The sequence below is a fragment of the Vulpes vulpes genome, chromosome 3, assembly GCF_048418805.1.
Source record: "Vulpes vulpes isolate BD-2025 chromosome 3, VulVul3, whole genome shotgun sequence".
NCBI classification, from domain to species: domain Eukaryota; kingdom Metazoa; phylum Chordata; class Mammalia; order Carnivora; family Canidae; genus Vulpes; species Vulpes vulpes.
Genome location: NC_132782.1, coordinates 47651527 through 47664674, shown reverse-complemented (window position 1 = coordinate 47664674; position 13148 = coordinate 47651527). Strand labels below are relative to the sequence as shown.

General features: G+C 35.2%; 1 protein-coding gene across 8 annotated transcripts in view; it reads right to left on the bottom strand.

Moving 5' to 3' along the window:
• Positions 1-326: 326 nt before the first annotated feature.
• Positions 327-13148, bottom strand: part of TRIM59 (tripartite motif containing 59) — a 45936-nt gene continuing 33114 nt past the window's right edge. For all 8 annotated transcript variants that reach the window (XM_072752380.1, XM_072752379.1, XM_026016455.2 and 5 more), the window contains one exon: positions 327-3543. In XM_072752380.1, the coding sequence (XP_072608481.1) occupies positions 2326-3540 (1215 nt within the window). In that variant the 5' untranslated portion in view covers positions 3541-3543 and the 3' untranslated portion in view covers positions 327-2325. The remainder of the gene's footprint in view (positions 3544-13148) is intronic.

Sequence of the window (13148 nt, the reverse complement as noted above, 5' to 3'; positions counted from 1 at the left end):
GTACTAAAAAGATCCAATAAAGGTGGCTTGTATCATAGCACAGTCTGTAAATACGTTAGCATGCACTTAAATAAAGATTTGAACTCAAGTATGGTTGTTTTAAATCCAGATTATATAAAGAAAAGAGTAAAGATACAATCAAGTGTTTTCAATGGTGAGAATAGTGATAAATGGAATTTTTAATACTCTTGGTACTAAAGCTCTCCATTATTAAAATGTAATAAATTTTAAAGAGTTTAGGTAAAATGTTTAGGTAATTCCCATAACCCATATGAAAATTCCAAAGCTGCTACTACTGAATTTGAGTTCCTTATCAAGCCACTCAGTGCAAATAGCAAAATAAGTTTATTAAAATATATAGTTACACAAAATTTAGAAACATTTCAAGATTATATACTTTAAATTTTACAATTTCATCCTCCTGGTAAAAATCACAGAACGGAACAGCATGTATTAAGAATTGGTTATCTATATTAACTATATTCATGCACCACATAAAATTCATAGTTTTGTCTACTAAGAACTGGCAACTTACAAAATGGTAATGTCAAACCTAAAATGTATTAATAAGTATTGCTTCAATTTTTAGCTATAAATGATTCTAAGACATAGATTAGCCCTAACTAAATAAAAAACTTGGCTTAAAGTTTTGGTAGCATGACAGCAGGAACTCTGAACATACACAGAATTTCCCATATGCTGGCTGTATGGCCTTGGGCAAATTACTTTTGGTTCTGTTTCCTTACCTACAAAAATAAAAGTTAATATCTACTTCAGAAACTTAAGTGCTTGACACATAATAGCTAACAAATTTCAGTGCTTATCATTTTCATACTGACACTAAACAACCTCAGTCTAAATTTTATATTTCGGTGCTTTAATATACAGTATTAGTTACCTGGATATTAGCTGAATATTAATATTCAGTGTAAAGTTAATATGTTGTATTTATATTCAATACCTTAGTATTCATCCCCACACACAGACCTCTATTAATAATCTCCAAATGAAAAAAAAATAATCTCCAAATGTTCTTTATCCACACCGGTGATTGTGCTAGATATATTCTGATTCTGGTCATAAATTTGACTTAAATCAGCTAGCCATTTTTGTGTTAAGACATCCTCAGTAGATAAGACAGTAGGAGCATTTTAGAACTATATCCATTTTATTTTTTTTTTTGAACTATATCCATTTTAATTCATTGTAATTTATATGTAATAGAGGACCTAGAACATTCCCTAATATGAACTGACAATCTCTGAACTAGGTAGGGCTCCTAGGAAACAGATCCAAGAGCAGCAACCAATTTGGAATTTCTAGAAAACAAGTGACATTTTACTTAGTTTCCATGTGACAAAAGGGCCAAAAGTCCTACCACAAGCACCACAATTCCAGTCCCTGTTAACAACAGGGAACTAATCGAAGAGATCTCAGTAGCTACAAAGGCTGCCATGTAAGCAAAATTCAAGAAAATTAAATTGATACTTTGATATAAGCAAATGGCAGAAAAAAAATTTTAAGACAAATATAGTTTACATGATGCCACCTAAATCTAATGTGGATGGACTATATCAACAACATACTATGCCAGTAACATGTTTTTAATTTTTATCCAAGAAGTAATTTGGCAAGACTGAAGCCCTGACCAAAAAGTCCAATTTGCACAAACCATAAAACCATTTGAAAAGGTCACTGTTGATCCCCTAACACTTAAATCTCCAAAAGCAATAGCTTTGTCAGGAATGAATGCTGATGAACACTGTAGGGCTCTTAAATCTAAGATATATCAATGTATCAGGTGTTTGGTCAAAGTCAAAAATATCCTTAATGTAAACAATCCCTTAGTACTTTTAGACTGCTGCTTGAATTTAAAACCTCTACTCACCATCCTTATTTGGCCAAAGGCTTCAAGCCGCATCAAAATAAAGGCATATATGGCAAAATTAGGATTTTGCCATTTTTAAAAACTACATATACATAAAGAACTGCAACACTAACCACTGCAGTAATATACTAAGAAGAAAAATAATGCTAAAGACTGTATTGGTACAGAAATATTTCAACATCACAGCCATAAAGTCAACCTCAAGCAAATAAAATGGGATAATGTATTAAGTTAACTAGATATTCTGGTTTAGACACGTTATGTTATCATTTCTGACATTTCCACCATCTAAGCAGAATGGATGTTTTAACAGATTTCTATATATTTGTTGTAATAACTCAGTTTGCTATTTTATTTAGCCATCCTACCTTTCTCTCCCTTTCATAATGGTTTAGTCTGCTGTACAGAATAAGCCTATTTAATACAGATTTGGATTTTCAACGAGAAACTAGTATCTTCCACAGGAATTCCTTAAGTAAATATAAAGTGTGACATAGCATATTCTTTAAATCATGCATATTGTTAGATAAACTTTGGTAAACAGATAGAAAGACTTCAGAAAAACATATTGAAGTGATTTCATTTAAAAAGGTTATTATGTGTTGGTTAAAAAAGAGGATCAACATCAGTATCACTGAAATTAAAGTAACTATAACAATGTTTAAAATCTTAAAAAATTCAACTTCATTTTCATCTTTATCAGGCCAGGAACATGGCATCCTCTTTGAAGAAATTTTCATTTCAGGAATGAGAAGTTTCTTAATTTGTCCAATTTCTGTTCTGCTCCAATCTTCTTTTAATATTTGGCTTACTCGAGGATAAATTTCAACAGGCTGGACTTCAGGAAGTGGTCTTTGTTTCAAAATCTGCACATGTTGGCGGATATCATCAACTTTTTCAAGAAATTTAAGTGGAGACTCTTCCTGTAAAGATGTTGTCAGGGTCATTAATTCAAGTTGCTGCTCTCTCATTTCCTTCATTCTTTCAATTTGTGGAGTATATTCTTGATTAATCAGATTGCTAACATCACAAAGAGCAGCTAGGAAAATTTTTTTTTTCTGTTCTAATGTATCACTAAGCTCCTTAAAATACTGGAGAACAAGTTCCTTATCACTTTGAACCATTTTTTCTGAATTAGATTTCTGTTCTTCCAGCTTTTCAATAAGACGAGTAAGATCTGTCCAGTGTGTGTCAGTTAACTGTTCAAGCAGTTTTTGAGGTGTGTCCTTTTCTTTTAGATAGGCACTCTGAAGATCATCTATGGGATGACCATGATGTTGACCTATGGTAAGGCAATGACCACAAACTAATTTTTTATCTAGGAGACAGTAAACATTTAACGGTTGTCTGTAATGTTCAGGACAGGTGACAATATCTGGATGGTCTTCTTGCTGGTACTTTTCAATAATAGCCCTTAATGCAAAATTAACAGGTAAAGATTCAATACCAGTTGGAGCAATCTCAATAATACTTCTGCAATTGGGGCACTTGAGTGGAATTCGTAAAGGTCTCCATATATAAAAGTTCCCAGATGCCTGAAGAACGTTTTCCAAGCAATTTCTACAAAATGTATGAGAACATGGTAGTACACGAGGATCTTCAAAAATACTGTAGCAAATGGGACATGTTAATTCATCCTCAAAATTGTGCATTTCCTGTCAAGATAAAAAAGTATTTTAACACTACATATATATAATAAAGACACTTGTATATACTACATAAAGTTTTAGGTATTAACCACAAAACTATCAATATACTGTGCTTGTTATTTAAAAAAGATAATTAAGGTGTTTAAGGTTTTTTATATGCAGCTTTTTAAGTACAATTCCTAATATATATAGATATCATTTTTATGAGCTTACTTTGGGACAAAAAGGTTAAATAATTCTAATTTGCAGTAAAGACTTCAAATTATCTGTTTGCCTTTCTGCAAAAGTAAAATTCAGTGTTCTGTTTAAGTCTACTTAATGATAACCTGTGCAACTTTTTACATTCTAAGCACTATAATCAAAACTATGCACAAAAACTGGAAGTCCTAGCCACAGTAGATAAGAAAAAAAAAGGCATGTACATTGGTGTAAAAAAAAAAAAAAACTGTCCCTATTTGCAGACAGGATACTTTATATAGAAAACCCTAAAGACCCACCAAAAAACTCTTAGAACAAATGAAGATTCTGTAAATTAATCTGTTGCATTTCTATACACTTAGTAGCAGGAAGAAATTAACAACCACATTTACCAGAACAAAATACCTAAGAGTAAACTAAGGAGGTAAAAGACCTGTACTCTGAAGACTATTCAACACTGATGGAAGAAACCGAAGACAAACAGGTTGAAAAACACGCCATATCTCCTGGATTGGAAGAATATTGTTAAAATGTCTATACTGGGGCAGCCCGGGTGGCTCAGCAGTTTAGCACCGCCTTCGGCCCAGGGCCTGATCCTAGAGACCCTGGATCGAGTCCCACATCGGGCTCGGAGCCTGCTTCTCCCTCTGCCTGTGTCTCTGCCTCTCCCTTTCTCTCTCTCTGAATAAATAAAAAATCTTTTTTTTTTTTTTAAGAACTATACCAAAATAAAAATTTATGCCAAGCACATGAAAAGGCAATGAGAGATTATTTGCAAATGATATCTGATAAGGGGTTAATATCCAAAATATATAAGGAACTTTTAACCCAACACGAAAACCAATACAATCCAATTAAAAAATGGGCAGAGGACCTGAGTAAACACTGATCGCTGGAAACATCAAAACTACAAGATACCACCTTACTTTTGTCAGAATGGCTAGTAACAGACAAGAAAAGTGTTAGCAAGGATATGGAAAAAAAGGAATCCTATACTGTTAGTGGAGTGTAAATTGGTGCAATCACTAGAAAATGGTATGGAGGGTCCTCAAAAAACTAAAAATAGAAAAAAACCATACAACCCCATAATTCCACTACTAGATATTTAACAAAAAAAGGTAACACTAATTCCAAAAGATGTATGCACCCCATGTTCACTGCAGCATTTTTGCCATAGCCCAAGATATGGAGGAAACACATGTCCTCCATATCATATGTCAATAGATGAATGGATGAGATCTGGTGTGTATGTGTTTATGTGTATGTGTTTATATATGTACATGTATAATAAAGAAACATGATGAAATAATCGTCAGCCATAGAAAAATGAGATCTTGTATCTGAAATAACATGGACAGACCTGGAGGGTATTATGCCAAGCAAATAAGACAGAGAAAGACTTAATACCATATGATTTCACTTAGATGTGCTATCTAAACAAATGAGCAGGGCTGCCTCAGTGACTCACTCAGTTGAGTGTCCAATTCTTGGTTTCAGCTCAGGTCATGATCTCAGGATCATGGGATCAAGTCCCACATCAGGCTCCTTCCTTAGCACAGTCTGCTTGAGCTTCTCTCTCTCCCTCTTCTGCTGTCCTTCCCCCCACCAGTGCTTACTCTTTCGCTTTAAATTAATTAAATCTTTTTTAAAAATTAAACAAATGAGCAAACAAAAACACCAAAACAGATCCCTAAATACAGAGAACAAACATGATTGTGGGACAGGGGTGGGTGAGGCTGGTGAAATGGGAATTTTATAATACTTTCCTATACATTAGGATATAAGCCTACAATAAGGGCAGGAATTGTGTCTAAACAGAAATTGAAGGGCTCCTGGGTGGCTCAGTCAGTTAAGTGTCCAACTCTTGGTTTTGGCCCAGGTTATAATCTCAGGGTCATAGGACTGAGACCTACACCAGGCTCCACACTTGGCATGGAGTCTCCTTGAGATTCTCTCCCTTTCTCCATGCCCCTCCCCCTGCTTGCTCACATGCTCTCTCTGAAATGTTTTTTAAAAAATTAACATAGAACTTGACACAGGTATTCACTCAACGTTGGTTGAATAAACACTACCCCTTAAGAAACGAATATTAATAAAATGTCAGATCTTAGTTTTTTGTTTTTTAAATAGCAAAATCTAATTTGTTTAGGAAAAGCTATGACAGGAGAGACTATCAAAAAATACTCCATTCAGACTGACAATATTCAGAACCCTTATGAGCCAAGATGTATCACATAGATACTAACCTCGAACTGTGAAGCATTCCAGGAAACTAAAGTAATTGGGCAACAGTACAGAAGATGATATTCACTGCAGGTAAGTGCAAGTGAATGCACACTAGGGGGACTCCATGACTTTACCCCATACCTACAGAGAGCTCTGTAATCACACAAAAACAACCCATGAAAAACAAATATGTTTCTCAGAGGACTTTAGTGATGTCAGAATTCATAATGAAGGAAGAAACAAAACACTTTATAGGTTAAAAAAATAACCTTTGAGCAGTGGACATATGTTCAGTTTAGATTTAATATTAGAGCTTTTTAATGTTTAAGTACCAAAATCAGGCCTAAAACAGAATCTAACCTTTCCCTCTAAAGTCCTCTATTTGTCAAAATGCTAGAAAACATTACTCCCTGAGGACTCATTTAGAGACCTCAAAAGTTCAACTTTGTTTAGAATGAAGAAATTTACAATGATATTGAAAGAAAACGTCATCTCCTGAGCTCATATAAAATAAAAGCAAATACGGTCCCAAACGTTAACTTTCAGCATATAAAAAAATTTAATACGATTTAGTTAGAACTTTGTGGATAATTTGAAAATCAGAAATAAAATCCTACTCTTGGATGACCCTCTTATTTGCTGAGTTATTAAAAACATTTTAGGCAATACATTTATGACAAGACAGAACTGGTGAACATAAACTAGCCTGGTTGAAAATAACTCTGTAAGGCCAGGAACTTTCTGACTCTGGTTATTCCCTAAGAAACAAGATATAGGTAGTTATCATGCTTAAAAGTTCTTCCAGTAACTACAATGAAATTTTATACAGAAGTTTTCCGTATCCAGCTCAGAGTTTTGAGAGGAAAAAAAAAGGAGCAAACCACTTGACCTATGTATATTTTCTAGTATGAATACCTTGGATTTAGGTATGTTACATGTATGCAACAACACTGAAAACTAGGATCAGTGAAGCAATGTCCGGAATATTCCAGGAAAAAAATGGCTTCCAACCTAAAATTCCATACTCCGAAAAATAAATTTTGAGGGTAGAATGAAGATAGTTGACATGAGAGGTCTAAAAATGAACACTCACCCACCTAAAGAAGCTACTGCAGGGAGAAACGAAAGGCATTCTCACCAGATTAATGGGGAAATTAAATTCAAGACAACTGTGCAAGTCTAGAGGACAAGTACTCTGGAAAAAGATGACATATCCAAAAAGAATGTCAACTGACATTATTTCATGTGTCTGAACATACTGAAAGGTGATGACAAAATTAGTTTGGGAAAAGTGATGGAATCATGAAATGAGAGGAAATATATAGCTCATTTATCATATTAGTCATAATATTAAATATTGATTTTACCAAAAACATGACTTAGGGACTGAATGCCTGTCCCCCCAAAATTCATGTTGAAATCCTAACAGTTAATGTGATGGTATCAGGAAGTACAGCCCTCTGCCCTCATGAATGCTATTAGTGCCCTTACAGGAGACATGATGGCCTGCTCCCTCTCTTTCTCAGCTCTCCAACACTTAAGGACAACAGCATTAAGATAGCCATCTGCTAACCAGAAAGGGAGCTCTAACCAGAATCCAACTATGCTGGCATCCAGATCTTGGACTTCTCAGCCTCCAAAACTATGAGAAGTATCTGTTCTTTAGGTGACTTAGTCCATGGTATTTTTAACAGCCCAGACTAAGAAAATGATAATTATACTGGCCAGAGGGAATAAAGGAAGAAAAGTGTTTAAGAATTAAATCTTTTTTAAATATAAGATTATTTAAGAAAGAGAGCACGAGTGGTCGGGGGGAAGCAAACTCCTCACCAAGCAGAGAGCTGGACAGAGGGCTCAATCGCAGAACCCTGGGATCATGACCTAAACTGAAGCCAGAGGCTTAATCAACTGAGCCACCCAAGCAACCCAAGAACTAAATCTTAATCTTCCCTAATAAGAAGTCAACACATACCTAAAAGTAAAAAAAAAAAAAAAGTGTGTGTGTGTATATATATATTCCATACTAATTAATAATATATATATATATTATACACACACACACACATATCCCAAGTAATCACATTAAAAGCATATTATTTAAAAATCTAGAAGCAGGTGCATCTGAGTAGCTCAGTCGGGTAAGCATCTGCCTTTGGCTCAGGTCATGATCCTGGAGTCCCAGGACCAAGCCCCACATTGGGCTCCCTGCTCAGCAGTCTGCTTGTCCCTCTGCCTCTCACCCCACTCATGCACGCTCTCTCTCTCTCTCGCTCATTCTCTCAAATAAATAAATAAAATCTTAAAAAAAAAAACAAAACCTAGAAGCAAATACCAAAAGAAATCATTAAATGAAAGTGGTTGTTTCTGGAGAATAGGAATCAGGAGTGGGGAAAGTGAGGGCAGGCGGCTGATATTTTTCATTATTAACCTACATAATGCTATTTTATCTTCAACTATTAACATCTAATTAAAAAGATAAAATTTTAGAGCGAGACACTACTAGAAGCATCCAGGCAAAAAAGCAAGCTATTGAATAAAAAGGAAAAAAAAACAATGGTCTCAGAATTCTGCTCTGGGAGACTGTAATTTCTAAAAAGGGACACAATTATCTCCCACATATGCTCCTCTGCAGTGTGGCTTTGGTGATACTCCTCCATCAAAAGATGAAATCTCCTCCCCACAAAAAAACACAGGTAGGCCATGTGGCTGCTTTGATCAACAGAATGAAGTACCAGCAATGCTATGACCGTTCTGGAGATAGCCCTTAATTAGCCAGGTAAGGTTATTGCCTCTAAGAGTCATGAATCACTATGTAAAAAGTCCAGGCTACTCTGCCAGCAGGAGGGAAAAGTAGAGAAGCAATGAAGTACCAGACACGTTAATGAAAAAGTCATCATGAACATGCAGCCAGTCAAGCCTTTAGATATTTTTTACATGGTGGTACATATAACCAGAATAAGCAACAAGGAATGCTGAAAGATCATATAGCAGTGTCCACAGGGTCTAAAAAGGAAAGGATATGATCTAAGAATTCTTTACCCAGCCAAGACGTAATTTATTCATGTGAAACAAAAATACTCCTAGGAAAATCTATAGGGTTTTTAAAAAAAATTCTAAAGAGCAGAGCTGAAGTTATACGCTTTCATTACTAAACAAAAGGAATACAAAAATGATTCCTCTAAAGGAAAAGAGTTAAAAAAAAAAAAAAGAAAGGAAAACCAACCTAGAAAAAGCAGAAGAAAACAATACAAATAAAGGTGGCAATGAATTAGAAAACAAAATTGTAAGAATTGATAAACCCAAGAGCTGTCTCTTTAAATAAGCCATTAGCAGGCAGCCCAGGCGGCTCAGCGCCACCGGTCCAGGGCGTGATCCTGGAGACCTGGGATCGACTCCCACGTCAGGTTCCCTGTGTGGAGCCTGCTTCTCCCTCTGCCTGTGACTCTGCCTCTCTCTGTCTCTATGAATAAATAAATAAAATCTTAAAAAAAAAAAAATAGGCCATTAGCTATCTGGGATAGACAGCCTCCAAATGGCCCCCAATAACCTCCACTTCCTAGTTAGTCATGTCCTTTTAGAATACCTTTCCCTTAAAAAACAAACAAACCCTTTCCCTTGAGTGTAGCCTGGACCTAGTGACTCCCTTTTTTTTTTTTTTTTTTTAAGATTTTGAGAATGCACAAGCAGGTGGGGGCTGGGGGGTGTGCAGAGGAAGAGGGAAAAGCAGACTTCCCACTGAGCAGAGAGCCTGACAAGAGACTCAATCCCAGGACCCTGGAATCATGACCTAAGCCGAAGGCAGATGCTTTAACAGACTGAGCCACCGAGGTGACGCCCTAGTAACTCCTTTCTAACAAATGAATACAGGAGAAATGACAGGATATTACTTCCAAGGTTTTATAATAAAAGACCATGATTTCCATCAGGAATGATCTGGCTCTCTTCACATCTCTTGGATCACTGTCACTGAGAGAATCAAGAGGCCATGTTGTGAACAGATGAGGGTCCACTCAATATGGCAAGGAACTACAGCCCTCAGTCTAACAGCCCCCTAGAAACTGGAAGCCTACCACGACTACATAAGTGAGCTTAGAAGCAAGATACTTCAGGGCCAGTGAAATCCTGCAATGACTGCAACCTCATGAAAGACCTTAGGCTGGAGGCACTCAGCCAAGCTGCTCCTAGATTCCTGATCCACAGAAATTGTACTTTAATATTTTAAAATTGTATTTTAATATTTTAAACTGCTAAATTTTGGAACAATTTTTATGTAGCAGTAGATTAATACACTATCCTAGTCAAGAGGGAAAAGAAAGAAGTAACAAATATACAAAGTTAGCAGTGAAAAAAGGAAATAAACCAAATACAGAAAAAGCCAAAATTATAATATAATACCTTGCATAATTCTATGCTGTATTTGAGGAACTACAAAAAATGAATTATTCTCTATAGCAGTTCAAATGCCAAACTGATCAGAAAATATAAAGCAAAATATGAGAGAAATTCAAAATCAGGAAAGTGCTACTTCAAAAAAAAGAGGAGAGGGGAAGACAAGCTTCTCTGGGGGAGTTCTTTAATTTTTAAGAGGCAATTTCTCGTTTAACTGTTCGAGAATACAAAGATAGGGAGTTTGCAAAACGTTTTGAAAACAGTATAACATGATTCCAAAATCTAACAAAGACAAACTAAAAATAGACTAATTTCAAAAATGGACACTGATATAAAATCCTGAACATGGTATTAGCAAAAACAAATCCAGAGTACATCAAAAGAATACAGTACAAAGAAAAAAAAAAAAAGAATACAGTACAATGACCAAAATGAGGTTCTTCCCAGAAATGTAAAGTTAATTTAATAACAAAAAATTACTCAATTAGGTCAATCGAGAAAAACTGTATGATTGCAAAAGATACGGAAAATGCGTATAATATAAAAATTAGTAAGCAACCCACAAAGACAGAAAGTGAAATGGGGCTAGAGGGAGAGGAGATGGAGAGTTATTGTTTAGTTCTAAGTTTGGGAAGATGGAAAATGTTCTGGAGGCAGATGGGTATTGACAGTTGCACAATAATGTGAATGTACTTAATGACAGTAAATTGCACACTTAATGGTTATAATAGTACATTTTATGTCTAATTTCAAAACAATAACTTTTTTAAAAAAAATTAAGTGCCTTGCCTATTGTCTTTCCTCTGCCAAATTAATTGTAGAATCAACTTTCATTATCTTATGTTTTTAGAAAGCAAAGAAGTAAAATAAGTCACCCATGTAAAATGTTATTTTCCTCCTGTGAGTACTAAAAGCCCAAGTAAACATTGATAATTTTTTTTTTTAAAGATTTATTTATCTATTCATTCAGAGAGCGAGAGAGAGAGGCAGAGACACAGGCAGAGAGAGAAGCAGGCCCCATGCAGGAAGCCCGATGTGGGACCCGATCCCGGGTCTCCAGGATCACACCCCAGGCTGCAGGCGGCACTAAACCACTGCGCCACCGGGGCTGCCCCAAACATTGATAATTTATATCAAGATTTCCTGTTATCCTTTTTAAAGTCCTCAAGATATGAGTATAAAAAATAAAGCTGAGGATAATCATCCACTTATAAGTTATTTCACAAAATTCTTGTGTTTAAGTGTCAAAAACAAATACACTTCTGAATATCTAAACTTTTTATATAGTCTTTCTCCAGAAAACGGACTTTCTACAGAACCTCCACTATGTCTAACTAGATAGTCAGTACTGATTATAGATTATGGAGAATTAAACAGTACAAAAAAAAAAATCATTACCCATTCTACTACAGAGTAGTGTGTAAACTATGTTTTAAGTTTTAATTCACGAATAACGCCTTTCATCTCTAAACATGAGTAGTAATAAAACATTCATTACATTTTACAACCTCTGAAGAAAATTATGTTTACCACATTATAGAGTTAAGTGACTTGCTCTAGGAGTTACAGTGTGAGTCAGCTGAAAGTCTGGGAAAATTCTGATTGGGTCTCACATCTTTGTGGCCCTAACTGATATACAGCACATTTTATGCAATTCAAGATTACTTTAGAAATACTACAACTGTGCCGTCCATATACATAAGGCAAGATTTTAAAAATGCTTTTGTATGTATAAATATACAAAAATTCTGTATGAATAAATATTTTGTATAAATATACAAAAATAATGATCACCATAACTTTTTTTTTTTGACTTTCAAAAAAAAAAAATCCTATGGTCAGATAGGACTTTAAGTCTGTCCATTTGCACGGTTCTTGCATCCTGACATCAATCTATTTCCCCAAACTAAGAAAGAAACTACCTATGTGATCTAACTAGGAACTTGTGAGAAATTCAGGTTTTCATTGCTTTTTCTTCAGTATTTTTCACAGTGAAAATATATTCAGCAATATGTTTGCTGAAAGGCAATGTTAAAACTAACATTATCTAAAAATCCAAATTTCACCTTGCCAGACTGAAGTATGGTACCTTCCTTCAAAGGATAGCTACACAAGTCATCAAAGAAAAAAAAAAAAAGCAAATCAGTATGTAAATACATAGTAAAAAGGTAGCCAGGTAATTTAAGTAATAAATGCAACCTGCAGGTCTGTATGCATAAAATGATACCATTTGTGTGTTCAGATGCACACAAATCCATGTAAAATTTCTTAAAGGATATACAAAAGTGACTAACTGCAAGGTATAGGTCAGATGAGGGAGCTGTTTTCACTTCATGCTCCGCCCAGATGGCTTGAATTTTATACATCAAACATGTCTTTTTTTCAGATTTAAAAGCCTCATCTTCCACTTTAAACCATTCACTTGGAAAATTTACCAAGAACTTCCTCTGTACTCAATCTTTCAGAGCTTACCTACTTTGCTGATCTTCCCCCTTGGCGACTGAGTATATTCTCCAACTTTTTCAGTTTCTTTTATTCGTATTCTAAAATTAACTTTATCCTAATGTTTTAGATTTACATTCTCAAAAAAAAAAAAAACATTAAAATGACATCACAGGAATAGCTATATCACCCTTGGAGGTTTATCTCCCCATGCCTCAGGGCGTTTTTACAAAAATGGTGACAAATATCAACAGTTGTTGGTGCAGGCGAGGTACCACTTGTACACTGCATATCCCAACAAGCCTGTGACCAAATAGTCACAAAGGACCTCTTTTTCGTAGCGTCAAGTTATTTTA